Below are 13,525 nucleotides of genomic sequence, written 5' to 3'. Positions count from 1 at the left end.
TATACAGACATTTTTAAAAACTTACAATTTCATCAGTTTAGACTAAAAGAAGCTAAGAACAAGAATATAAAATACAAAATCTCTCTGTGTTAAAAGTTGAGCAGGACCGGGGTGACTCCTTCCCAAGTGCGGAGCCGTCCAGACCTTCCAAAACAGCGCTAGTGCTCAGAGGGGAAGCCTGCCCTGAAGCTCCTATTAGTTGTGTTACCACCCCCACGCCACTAGAGGCAGTAGCAGGTCCGAAAAGATGCGACTGAGGAGCAGATTTAGAAGTACAGCGATCCCTTGTTTTTCGCGGCGGTTACTTTCCAAAAAGAACCCGTGATACGCGAAATCCGCGAAGTAGGAACCTTTATTTTTTATTTTTTTAACAATTATTATACAATGAAATACTCCATAATACATTTAAAACAAAGAACAAAACCTTTTTTACAGGGCCAAGCATTTTTTTTTAACAAATAAAAGTACTGTATAAACGTTTTTTTTTTTTTTTTTTTACAAATAACTACTATACTGAAAAATAATAATTTTAATCATCAATACGAAGTGAAGGCTTCAAAACCCGAGTCATTGGATTAGAACGGGAAAAAAATGATTATGAAAAAAAAATACAAAGTGCAGTTGGACAAATAGTGACTCACCTGTATTTCACTGCTCCTCCTGACTCAACTCTGTAGCGGTTTTTTCTTCTAAAGCCCGCGGTGCAGGTGTGTTTTTTTCGAGAGAAGAACAAAGTTATCGGTAGTTGCTGTCGCTCTTTTTTCTTCTGGGCAAAAAGATTCTTATAAACCGACATGCCACCATCGATTATGTTAAATATGGCAAGCTGTTTTACGTACGTGTACATATTAAACCGCAAAGTTATTGACACACAGGTAGAGAAGAAGCGGAGAGACCGTTTAGCCAATCAGAATGCAGAACACAATGCACGATGCAAATCGTGCATTGTGTTCTGCATCGTGCAGTCTCGTGCTGCATCGTGCTGCTTCGATTTGCATCGAAGCAGCAAGACTGCTTCGCGGTCTCGCTGCTTGGTGAACCGCGATATAGCGACGGTTCACTGTATACCGAAAGCTACGGAATTTGTTAAAAACTGTGATCTGCGCTGAAGTAAATAAAAGAGCGAAGTTTAAATACCTGCTGAGAGTGAAAATCCTTCCTAAAGGTGAAGATATATCACAGATTTCAAAAGAAAATAAGAATCATGTGAGATTCTTGAGTTCAACCAAGAAAAGGGAGCATCAAAAAAAAAAAACAAAAAAAAAACTTAGACTCAACCAAAAACTTAGGCTGTCAACCAAATATTCTGATATGCAAAAATAAAAGTTTCAAAAAAATAAATAAATAGTGATTTCATTTTAAAATAAAGCTTTTAAAGCAATTTTTTTGTTTAAAAAAAATCTTACAATTTGATTGAGATAATGAAATCCAAAAGTTTTGATCACAGCTCTATTTTTTTTGTTTGGCATGATTTTTTTCTTTTTTGATTGAATACTACTCTTTTTGTTTTGACGTGATGTTTTTTTTTTTTGATTGAACAATTGTGAAACAAATTTAACTGCATACTGAGTGTCTCAAAAATAATATCTACATATTATTTGGAGTGATGATGAAACTGGCTTATTTGCTTGTCAAATTTATTTCTGATAATAATAGTTGCAGCACAAAAGACGACAGAGAGAGGGCAAGAAAGTGTCAGGATAGAGCTCTGTGATGAGCTGGCATGATAAGTTAACAACCCTTATCGTCTTGTTAAAAAAGCAATAGAAACTGGTGATGGGATAAAACTTTTTTTTTTTTTTTGTTCATACAAAAATGGTTAAATATTAATAGATTTTACTGCACATCTCGGCTCTGGGCCTATAAGGGAACTGTCCAGGATCCGCGGTTTGGAACAATATCAAGGACATAAAATTTGTTAGGTAACGATGATAAAGAAGGGCATTTTCTCCAACTATTCATTTACGTTTGAGTAAATGCGGTGGCGTCTTTATTCATCGAACTGTGTTTCTTCTTACCTGTGTTTTTTTTTTTGTTTTTTTTTGACACGCAGGCGCATGAATACCCAGAGGCGCAACGCGGAGTGATGGGAAAACGCACTTTGTGAAATTGTCTCATGACTCATTAAACATCGTTCGAGAGGTTTTATAGCTCACATAAAATGTTCAAGGTCTCACACAGATGCAACGGCGTTGTTGTTGGGATCAAAACGTAAATACGAGAGTGTGAGGGGAATGAAGGGAACTGATTTTAATTGGACAAATGCAGGAAGCAGGAGCAGACCGAAGATATCAGCACAAACAAAGGATCTGGCGGTAAAGATGTACATTTAAAAAAAAAAAAATACTACTTCTTAATTTCTGAAAGCTACACTGGTGAGTAAAAACAAACTAACTAACAAAAACAATTAATTTCAGTTCATGATCGTGACAGTGTGCCTCGGTTAATGACAGGGAAGATAAAGAAACGAAAAATGCAAATATCACCCAACACCAGTCCACCGAAAGCTTGTCAAACGTGAGAGATCCAAAGTGAAATGTAAAAGTAATGAGAAAGAGGGTATATGACGGAAATGTGAAAAGTGTAGATTGTCCTTAAAAATTATTTTAAAGCTCCACCAAATTAATTAATAAAAATGAATGGAAAAACGCTCGATAAAGTCACTTAATCTCAAAAGCTGAATCCCACACACCCTCCTCCCAGATCCAACACCTTATTAATGCTTACTTATGTGATGCACCACCTGGTTGATAACCAGAATAAATGACATTCCTTGGGAATTTTCGGTGGACCGGTGCCTTTTGTGCGCCCTCGTTTGATGGCGTTAACAGGCAGAGCTTGCTTATAAATGCCATATTTTTAGAGGATATTACAGGAGGTGGGACTTCTCACGGTAACCTATTAAAGGCTCCTTATGGTTCTGATCGCAACATCACCAGGTCAGATGCGGTAAAGATGCTTTCTCTCAACAAGCTCAGATTGGGTAAGACTTTGGGGGGTTTAGCTCTGCTGCGCACTTTGAACAAAAGGGGAGAAAATGTGGAGTAATATTATTATGACTGTTTTGTCCCCCTCCAGTATTCCTGATGTGTAGTTTCTTCACTTTTTATGGTGAGTATATATTTATATTGAGCTTAATGAGAAACTTCTGACCTAAATTTTTCATGTTTTTTTGTTTTTTTTTAAACTGAATATCTGACGGTGTCTGTGCATGTAAGCAGAATTGACAGTAGATTTTTATTTTTAGAAACATGTGAATGTGGGAGGTGGGGTCTCCGTGGACGCCCGGAGTCTGAACCTCCTTTCCATCACATCAAACAGAGTAAATTGCTCCCCAGGCAGGCTTGTTCCTTGGAAGGCGCGCACAGCAGGAGCGCAGCGGCGCGTCTCGTAGACTAACTCGAGTCTAATTTGCGCCTCTGCAGCAGCTACTTATTAGGAGCGTCAGAGACAAGACGGGAGGGACAACATGCACTTCAGCCTATGATAATTTAATGGAAATACTCCTCGCTGTGCTGTTGGAGGAGCGTTGCGCTGCACCTGTTCTGTTGGAGCTGCCGCTCTCCTGCGGAGAGCAGGGTTGAGTCTTGGAGAAGAGGGGTGATGGAGAGGCGATCGGGACGGAAATGCAGGTTGATTTGCAAGAAAATTGGCAATCGTATGCGGGATGCAAAAACTGAAAAAAAAAAAAAAAAAAAAAAAAAAAGGAGAACTGAGGTTCACTTCGGAGGTTTGTTTGGAAACCGCATTGCTTTGATCTGTTTCCCGTGTATGGGCGCGCAAAGGAAGATGCATGTGAGCCGAGGGACAGTTTATGTTATCCGTTATCAGTAAGCTGCAACACAATGGCGATCTTTTGACTTGATGCGTTCTTTGCAACTTCCCAAAAATGTAAGAAGTGCGCTACTTCACATACGTAGTAGCTACATCGTATTGTTTGAAGATATTCAATTCGAAACCAATTTATTGGGGCATAAGTTCACCTGAATCATTTGCTTCTTGCAGATCATGTGAACACAGCGGAATGTGGGAAGGGGTGAGTTTATTTCTTATCAATTTTTTAAAATTTGTTTAGTTTTTATTTGCATCATCGAGACAAAGTGTTTTATTCTAACACTCAGTATTTTTAAACACACACACTCACGCACACACACCCCCACAGAAAACTGTCACGGTAAAAAAAACAAAACCCAAACATAAACAAAAGAACTACAACAATAAAAAAAAATGTGATAGTCCGAAAAAAAAAAAAAAAAAAAGAGATGATTTATTCTTTTTGAATCTAGACAGTGGGGTGTCCTTTATCTGCGTTCCTCCCGAATCAGTACAGAACCAACCTCAGCTGCGATAGTGGGAGTCCAGTTTACATGTCAGCCTGTTTCTGTTGCCAAAGCGGTTAGACTGAACAGGCATCTAAAGGCAGGAAGCACAGTTAAAATAAATGACTCGGAATGCGAGTTTAGACGTGTGGGTGTGTGTGTGTGTGTGGAAGAGAGTGCAGTAAAACAGTAACAGCAATATTTTGGTGTATTTAGCCGGTTGGAGAGGGGAAAACATGGTTTAGTAAGGTGACCTTTACAAATGCATTAATAACATGGTGAAAGTGTGACTTCAAAAATGAACATAATTTTTTCCCCCTCTATGACAAGTTAAATAAACTCTAATATTGCTGTTAGTTTTTGACAGTAACTTCACCAGCGGTGCCCCTCTGAGCAGACGTAAAGGGGCAGCGTTAAAGTCGGGGTTTTTGAGTTTTACATCATGTAATACTGTTAGTCCCTCATCAAAAACATGCCTGGAGTGTTGCTGTGATTCTTTCATGCATGTTTGAGAAATCCTTCAACCTCTCGGGGAAACCGTTCAGCTGTCCAAAACGCCTGGGGCGACTGAGCCCCACCTTCCAGGATAAAACTCCTCCTTGGAGCTGCAGTTTTTGAGCTCCTGCCCTCCAGCACCGGGCATGCTGATAGATTGTTGCATGTTCAAATGATTTATTATGGTCTACCTATTTACATTACAAAAGGATGGCATTTGCATAGGGATATGTACAGTTGGTAGAACCCTTGGTACGTACAACTGGTACCATTTAGTTCAGAATGTTTTAAATAATGAAACCAAAGAAATCTTCCAAGGACCCTCGAGATAAAAGAAACGTCAATCGGGAAGAACAATGAGGAAGAACTGAACTAATAATTAAGTAACCATGAAATGTAATGGAAGGAGCCACTGGAGAACAATGAGGAAGGCGAACTATATATACTGAGGAATTAGTGGAGAGTGCCACATAGCCCAGAGGGAATAATCAGGAGTGAATAGTGCACAACTGAGGGAGAATGCAAAACCTCTCCGTACAAAACAGGAAGTTTCAGAGTCAGCCAACATGGCAGCATGGGAGAGAACAATGATGATAATTTGTGGACTATGTTTAACAGAGAAAAAAAAATAGGAAAAAGCGTTTCTGATGTCCTTCAGACTTTCTGGTTTGCCTTGGCAGCTGTTTTACCGTCTTTTTTTAGAATTCCTCTTCGTATTTCCGTCTCCTCGCTTTCTGATTGGCAACATGCCACATTCAACAAGTTGCATTTTCATTTTCCCCTGGGGCAACACAACACAATCCAACATGTGGAATATCCCTGATTTTAGGTCTGAGTGGTCCCAACATCGTTCCGAGTGAACCAAATCCCTCTTAAAGCAGCAGTGCGTAACTTTTATAAAATATATGGTTGATAAAGCTATCAATATATTGTGATAGTATGATATGAGACAGGTAATCTGAGAAAAACTGATGACGGCAGCTATGTTAACCGGCGGATAAATGGTTTTCTGGGAACGGTACACTGTTTCTCCACAATTAGCACATTTAGAAGCGAATACACGAGGTTGATTGACAGTGCTGGGTCTGATTGGTTATTTTCTTCAGTTGGCAGTAGTAGCTCAGGGAGGAGTTGGAATCTTTTCACAAGTTATCTGTCTGGTACTTCATTTATGTCTTGCAGAACAACTACGAGCTGTGATCCTTCCTTCTGCTGTGAAGGTAAACTGTATGATCCTCGAAAGGACACTTGCTGTAAACCCCCTGGAAACAGAGCAGGTAATGACTTCATGTAAAACCATAAAAGTATGAAACATGAGAGCTCTTTAATTAAATCTTTCCAGTTGAAGAATGATGCTAAACCACAAAGAATCTTGATATAAGCTCGATTAGCGCTGACACAGTTTTAGTTTTCCTAATTTGCTCCAAAAACATGAAGAGGAATCCCGAGTCTGCGGCATAATGACAATGACCTGGTGCCCATATTTTACATGGTTTCCTCAAAAATTAAGTTTTAACTTCAGATAAAATGGGGGCCAGCTTCTTTTCCTTGCCCTCAGGTCCCCATTTTTGATAGATTATGAAAACCATTCCTTTTTCCCCCCCCGTCTCTTTGTAACTATGCATTACTCTGTGTTGGTCAATCACATGAAGTTTCAATAAAGTGCATGGAAGTTTGTGGTTGTAATGTGACAGACAGAGGGAAGGTTCAAGGGGTACAAATAATATAAAAAGGCTAGTTTTTAAGACAGTTTTCAATTTCTATTAAAAACATTTTAGCATAAATTTCAGCCTAACCATTTCAGTTTGTTGATATTGTCTGGATGCATTGCGAGGTGAATTGAGGTGGGAAGTGCTTCTGGAAAACTTTGGGATTGGAATGTGAGGTTTTACAATGTAATGTTTCCCTTCTGTGCTAAAAATTAAAAAAAAAAAAGTGTTACAATATATCAACATAGGCGCTTAAATCCTATCATAAAGACAAGTTATACACTTTCAAAAGGAGAAATTGTAAAGTCAACATAGCCAAAGGTTTCTTTAGGACAGTTTAGTTCTCCCCAAAACAGACAGTCTTTTATCATTATGTAACTACATTTTCATTGAACCTTTGGTGTTTCAGGTAACCTGACAGAAGGACTGAGTGAAAGGATGTCTCAATGCTGTGGAGAGGAGGCATACAACCCACTTAATGAAATATGCTGTAACCTAACTGTGAATGCCAAACCTTCACATGATGCCAAATGCTGTGGCAAAGGTACGCAGTAAAGTTAGAGGCATTGCAAAGTTTTTCACACCTCTGCAGAGATTTTGTAGCTGAACTGGGTTAAAAGTTCAGGTAAAATTTGTGGGGTGATGATGGTAGGAGTTCGTCCTGTGATTGGTGGGTTGCCAGTTTGAACCCTGTCTCCTTGTGTCCTTGGGTAAGACACTTCACCCACCTTGCCTGCTGGTGGTGGTCAGAGGGCCTGGTACATGGCAGCCCCGCCTGTCAGTGGGCAGCTGTGGCTACCATCCAGTAGCTTGCCATCATCAGCGTGAGAATGTGTGTGTGAATTGGGTGAATGACTGAATGTGGTGTGAAGCGTTTTGTAGCCCTATGGTCTATGCAGATAGAGGTTATTTACCATTTAAGTGTTTAACGGATTGATTTTTTTTCCACAGCGCCTTATGATGAAAAGAAGGAAGTCTGCTGCAGTGACAAACTGCTGAAGAAGCGCAGCCCTGAGCATCTGTGTTGCTATGGGAAACTGTTTGACTCTTCTATTGAGAATTGCTGCCAGAATATGTTTCCTCGGATACAGATGAAAATCAACAATTCCTTAGTCTGTGGTAAGTGACTTGGCCCTGTTTCCTTTTTTTTTTTTTTTTTTACAAATTTGCAAAAAAGATTATTCTTGAGTTTGCTTTATTGATGGTAGGCAAGAAACTTTAGGTATGTGTTTCCAGTTTGCAACTTCAAACCCAGACTCATCTTGTACCTAGCTGGAGTGCTAACTAGCTCCTCATGTGGCCACTTGCACATAGACATGGATACGCACTTGCAGAGTGGCATGCAACTGCAAACTATGTCCCAGAGGAACAAGACATGAAACTTTTCAGTTCCCATTTAGCGTTGACATAAGATCACAACAAAATTCACGTAAATTAATTAACACAATTAACAGAAAAATAAAATCACATTAAATACGGGCACAATATGTGGCAGTTAAAAAAATAGCATTTTAAAAATTGACTACTGTAAGTCAAAATCATAATTTTTTGAAACTGAGAGTATCTATCCCCTTTATTGTTTTTCCTATTTTTTGTCCCACATTCCTAAAAGTTAAACTGCTTTGGCTCCATTAGAATAGACGACAAATCCACTCAGACCTCTAAGTGAAAAATATGAAAATTATTTGGAATTAGTTTTATTCTATTGAAAGGTTATTTGAATCTTTTTCCATACAAAAAGCTACAAGAGATGCAGCAATTTAAAAAAAATAAAATAAAATAAATTGCTTCACAACGGCAGGCAATTAGTGCCGTTCAGGACCGTTTATGTTGGAATCATTTTTAATAGGCCAACACTGAAAATGTAAATTTTGGCTGAATATTATTACAGCACGAAGTGAAATGATATTTATTTTACATTAAATATTTGCAAATTTACTTATGGTTATTTTTACAGTGAAGAACTTCACATGCGACCCCACAATTTCTGGAGAGGTTCACAAGTATGTAATGACTACATTTTGTCAGCTTGTGTAGAAAATGTACCAAACGCTAATGCATGACATTCACATTTGTTTATGTTCATATTTTGCCTTTATTTTTTTTTTTACATTTCTGTTTTGTCCACCCTGCATGCATTCTTATTCACTCTGCTCTTTTTATTTTAAAATACGGACTGCTTTTATAGTTAAATTAACCAAAACAGTTTTGATCCATTGTTAATATGCATCAACTCTATTACTATTCCACAATGCATTATTTCAGATACATTTGTCAGCAAATGAAATTATTTATCTACTTTCCTAATAGACTGCCACAGAGATCTAATTGCTTCTGTTAGATAGAACGTAAAGGTGTTTCATATAAACAATAAAAATAAAAAAAAGAAATACATTTTGCTATTTGGTTTTGTAGTATTCATAATTTTTCTGCATTTGATACAAATTGATTTCTTTTTCTCCCCACCTCCAGAATTGAGACCAACAAATCAGACCAGGTAAAGTTTAAAATGATTCCTCTGACATTGAAATGTCACTACCCTTTTGTGTTTGTAGATCCAGTACAGGCCAAAGTAGAGATTAAGCTTTTTCAATCCACATTCCCATTTCTTGGCTGACTGCTATTCATTCATAATGTCTTCTAGGTGATTTTATCAACATTTTCATAGAGGAGCAGGGAAATGTCAGCTTTTCTAAGATGCATGAGAAATACACTGAATCTGAGCAAACGTAGGAGTCTCCACTCAGCTCAATAAGTGAGCTGTTTGACTGCTGAGGCACGTCAGAAAAGCCAAACATGTAGGTGGCATAGTCCAAGCAGACAGGACCAGACCTGTATCATCGAGGTAGTTGTAAAAAAACCCCAAATGCTAATGACTACACCAAAGTACAGCACCTGATACAATCCAGTTTTTTTTATTATATTATATCATAAGTTAAGTATATTTCCATAACACATTTCAGCAATAAGTCATTTCAAAGTGCTTTACAGAACAAAAACATAACACAACAGCCAATACACATTACATTCCATCAAATGCCGTTATCAAAATGTACATCAAGGAAACTGATCAAAGTTCCAGTTATTACTAAACAAAGCAGATGAGTTTTCAGACATGATTTAGCGTAGAACCAGACGATTTATAAACTAACAACACTATTCTGAAGTCTATCCTATGGCACACGTGGAGCTGGTGGTGTGCTCCACCTTCCTGGTTTTAGTGAGAACGCTAGCAGCAGCGTTTTGGATCAGCTGCAGCTGTCTGACTTCTTATGGAGATCTTTGTAGACACTGTTGCAGTAATCAGTTTAACTTTATATTTCTGTTTTTGTTTTTTCTTTCAGAAAAATGCTACATCCACCCAGAAGCAGGTTTGTGAGTTCGGGGATGAAAAGGAGGAGTACTATGAGAAGGAAGGTTTTCAATGCTGTGGTCACCACTATTTCAACACCACCCTCTGGTCTTGCGAGAAACATAAACTGCATGTGAAAATCCAAAACTGACGGTAATTTAATTTGCTTTGAAATGCTTTGTTGTTTTACCCTGACTAGTTTCTGCATTTTTATAGTAAAATTTATGTAATGGATTTCTTTTTTTTTTTTTTTTGCAGTCTAAACATCAGTGAGAGAATATTCAAGCAAGTAATAGCAAGATATTTGCTTTTAATCACCATTTGTAAAAGCAAAGTCTTGTGTATATCCCTCTTTTATTTAATTTAATTGGCTATTCTGGATGCCACAACTCTGAACAGCAGGGTCCTAAAATTGAGTGAGGAGAAAAATGGCTGCTGCCGTACTTCAACATCCCATCATCATGAGAACACCTACTCCATATGTTTCAGAAACTAAGGTGTGTAAAATATGCACTTGTTTAATGATGCTTTGACTGACTAGCCACAATTTCAGTTCTCAAGTCCACTTTGTTCATGTGTTCTCAGTAGGCTGCCACTGGCTGGTCCTACATGCTCATTGTTACTGTATTCCATCTAATTTTTGCAGTGCTAAACCAGTGTGATCACAACTTAGCTAAGAACCAGTCTGTCTTTCCACATTTAAAGAACCATCTCTGCATCATGGCTTTAAACTATACTCAACATTTATACTCAGGATTGCAGTATAGGGCGACAGCTTATGTACCCAAATGAATGTTTTTGTCTCTGATCCATGTCAACAGATTGCAGTTATGATTGCACTTTTAACAGTCAGTGGTTTGGAACACACTTTACAATGCCCGCTGGATCTTTACGACCATCTTTGATTTGTCTCGTTGTGAACTGGGAGTGGGCTGATGGTGCTGTTTTTGCAAGTCAGAATACAGTGGGATTTGTTATGTGTTTTGGTGCTAACTGCTATCAGGAATACAACCACATAACTATATTCAAAGACAAGAATATGTTTACAAATAAATATTTATAGCACCATTGGTGCTACTGTTTAACGAGGCACACAATGTTAGAAGTGCTAATGGAGTACCAAAACGCCTCTGCTATAAGCTGTGGCTTTCCCAGTCGTGTTAGCAACTTCAGGGGTGTTTTTGTTGCTTTTTTGGGCTGGGAGTCGGGAGACGTTTGTGTATAAACAAAATGAACCAATATTAATTCTACCTAGCTCTAATAAAAGCTCTGACATTTGTTGGGAATTAAATCGTCAATGTTAAATAGATACATCTTTTAAAGAGAATATTTGAACTCAGTTGTACAAATGAATCTCTCTGAACAACTTAAATTATTTGATTTTTGACCTGACTTGTCAATATTTAATGAGTTTTTGTCCAATTTGAGGCACTTTAAAATGTAAAGTGCAAACACTTTCTTCCTATAACGTCACTGCCTTTACCTTTTGAAAGGCAGTGACATATTTCTTTCTGTCCTCGGTGTCAGCTGTGAATCGGTGCCACGAAGAGTCGACTCTTTGAGTGGTGTGAACAGACTTGGTCATAAGCAAGCTTTAGCACAAGACATTTATCCATGGGTTAAAAGAACAACCTGTGAGCAAATATAGTCTATACTTACAATCTTTAGGATTTAAATGGCTTTTCACTCTAGCAATAACATTTGTTGCTGCATTTATGCTAAACATACAACTACCTAACTACTATACACATTATACCATATAAGCTGGAAAGTTTCTCTGTCTTTACTACATCAAAATTCTGATGCGCTTTTTTTTTTAACCGAAATTACTGCCACTAAATATGTAGAAATGTATTCTCATCTGCACGCCATGTTTATCTTAAAGGGGGGGAAATATTATGTAAAATCGACTTTTTTGAGCTTTGCGTCATGTACATCATGAACCGAGCGCCGTCCTCGACAACAAAGCTCAGTCTTTAGGCGTCTGAGCTTCCGCGCTACAGAGCAGCATCCCTCCTGCAGCCGCTAGTCTAAGCTCAGTCAGACTAGCCAGAAGTAATTACTAGTGGAGCTCTGCATTTGATTCTGCAGAAAGGCAAGCGTGTCAGAAAGAGCAAGAGTTCTTAAAGAGACAGAGGCACATTGCATTTCGAAATCATAATATATTGTTACAATGTTACTGTCTACAGTGGTAAAAGTGAAGCTCAATCAGTGAAAAAAAGCTATCCCATCACCCCACCATATATTTTCTGCTTGTCTTGGGAGGAGATCCATTTTCCTAACAGGGTCTACATAGGCTGCTAGAGTTTATTTCCTGCAGATTTTTGCCCAGGGAACTATTGTTTATGTTTATGACAACAGCTACACTGTTTATATATAATAAAATTAATATTATTAGTGTGGCTTTTAATAATATATATATACACATTTACATATATATTTATATGCTACTTTTATTTTTTTATATTTGCAGACTTTTCTTGCACCAAAGCAAATATTTTGTATACAAAGGGTTTTGATTAACCTTGGCTTGATGATTGAGGTAAAACTGAACATCTAACAATTTCAGGGACACGAATGTAAACATTGTAATCCTATATTGTTAATGCGTCAGTTGTCGAAAACAACAAGCATAAAACTCCAGCTTTTTGTGACTTGTGTTTCTTTGTAACAACTAATTTTAGCTTTGAGCAGTTCATATAAATGTGAATTCTGTACTGTAACACATGCAGTAGTTATGGAAAACATGGTGACTCCGAACCTTTCCTTACTACCGCATGTATTTGAATGTATAAAAAATGTACTCAGCATTTATTCACAATATTTCTTTCTAATCAATATTCTGTATGTTTACATTGACTGTGATCTTTCAAATAAAGATTCTGAACATTCACAGCTGACTGGGTTGGTTCTTAATATAATGATTCATGATGAAGTCGAGGTTTTGTGTAACGTGACAGCCTAAAATATTTACTGTATTGATGGGACGGCTTTTATCAGTTCTACAGTTCTTTATAAATACCACACACCCCTTGATCCTCAGTGTAGTTTAATGAAGTGTGTGCTGTGCACAGCTGTACAACCGTACATCTGTGACACAGAGTCAGACCCAGAACTGGAAGAAGTGGAGCCTCCTGCACCACGACGCTGGAACTTCGCAAAAGAGAAGGATAACAATTAACAAAATAAACTGTACATACATGACCGATTTGTACAACCTCTGTTTCGGTTATACAAATGTCGTTGACTTAAATCAAAATAGATAAATTTGACTTCGCAATTTCTTGCCTTGAAACTCTTAAAGAGTCGGAGCGTGACGGCATGCCATCATAACAATGCTGCTCCATTATGCCATTTACAGTCGTTCCAAGCTTGGATTTACACTGCATGCGTCCTCACATCAAATTAGTGAAGAAAACTACAACATCAGCTGACAATTTAAAAACCATACATCATGTTTATTTTTGCCCTGAGAAGATCTGGCAACGTTCCAAAGGAGGATGTTGTGAAAAGAAACAGCATATATGAAAGACAGTGGTAGAAAAAAAGTTAAATCAACTAATCAGTGATAAAACGACACTAAGCATACAGCCAGAACTAAACATAAACACTAAACTGAAGTCATTTGTTTTGAATGACCTCAGGCATTT

The 13,525-nt window shown here is 37.9% G+C and overlaps 1 protein-coding gene across 3 annotated transcripts; it reads left to right on the top strand.

Moving 5' to 3' along the window:
* Positions 1–2,061: 2,061 nt before the first annotated feature.
* LOC116707921 (galaxin-2-like) lies at positions 2,062–12,768 on the top strand. Of its 3 annotated transcripts, none has more exons than XM_032545626.1 (11): positions 2,062–2,211; positions 2,940–2,983; positions 3,079–3,111; positions 4,006–4,036; positions 5,997–6,091; positions 6,933–7,067; positions 7,475–7,642; positions 8,481–8,526; positions 8,996–9,020; positions 9,868–10,028; positions 10,134–12,768. In XM_032545626.1, exons 1-10 carry the CDS (start codon positions 2,162–2,164, stop codon positions 10,024–10,026), a joined length of 786 nt encoding a protein of 261 aa, XP_032401517.1. In that variant the 5' UTR covers positions 2,062–2,161; the 3' UTR covers positions 10,027–10,028; positions 10,134–12,768. The 3 variants fall into 3 exon arrangements, with proteins under 3 accessions (XP_032401517.1, XP_032401518.1, XP_032401516.1); XM_032545627.1 differs by having other exon boundaries at positions 2,080–2,375; XM_032545625.1 differs by having other exon boundaries at positions 2,080–2,983.
* Positions 12,769–13,525: the final 757 nt, after the last annotated feature.

This window comes from Xiphophorus hellerii, chromosome 18 (assembly GCF_003331165.1).
Source record: "Xiphophorus hellerii strain 12219 chromosome 18, Xiphophorus_hellerii-4.1, whole genome shotgun sequence".
NCBI lineage: Eukaryota > Metazoa > Chordata > Actinopteri > Cyprinodontiformes > Poeciliidae > Xiphophorus > Xiphophorus hellerii.
Note: the sequence above shows the minus strand (reverse complement) of the source record. Positions and strands in the feature narration are given on the sequence as shown.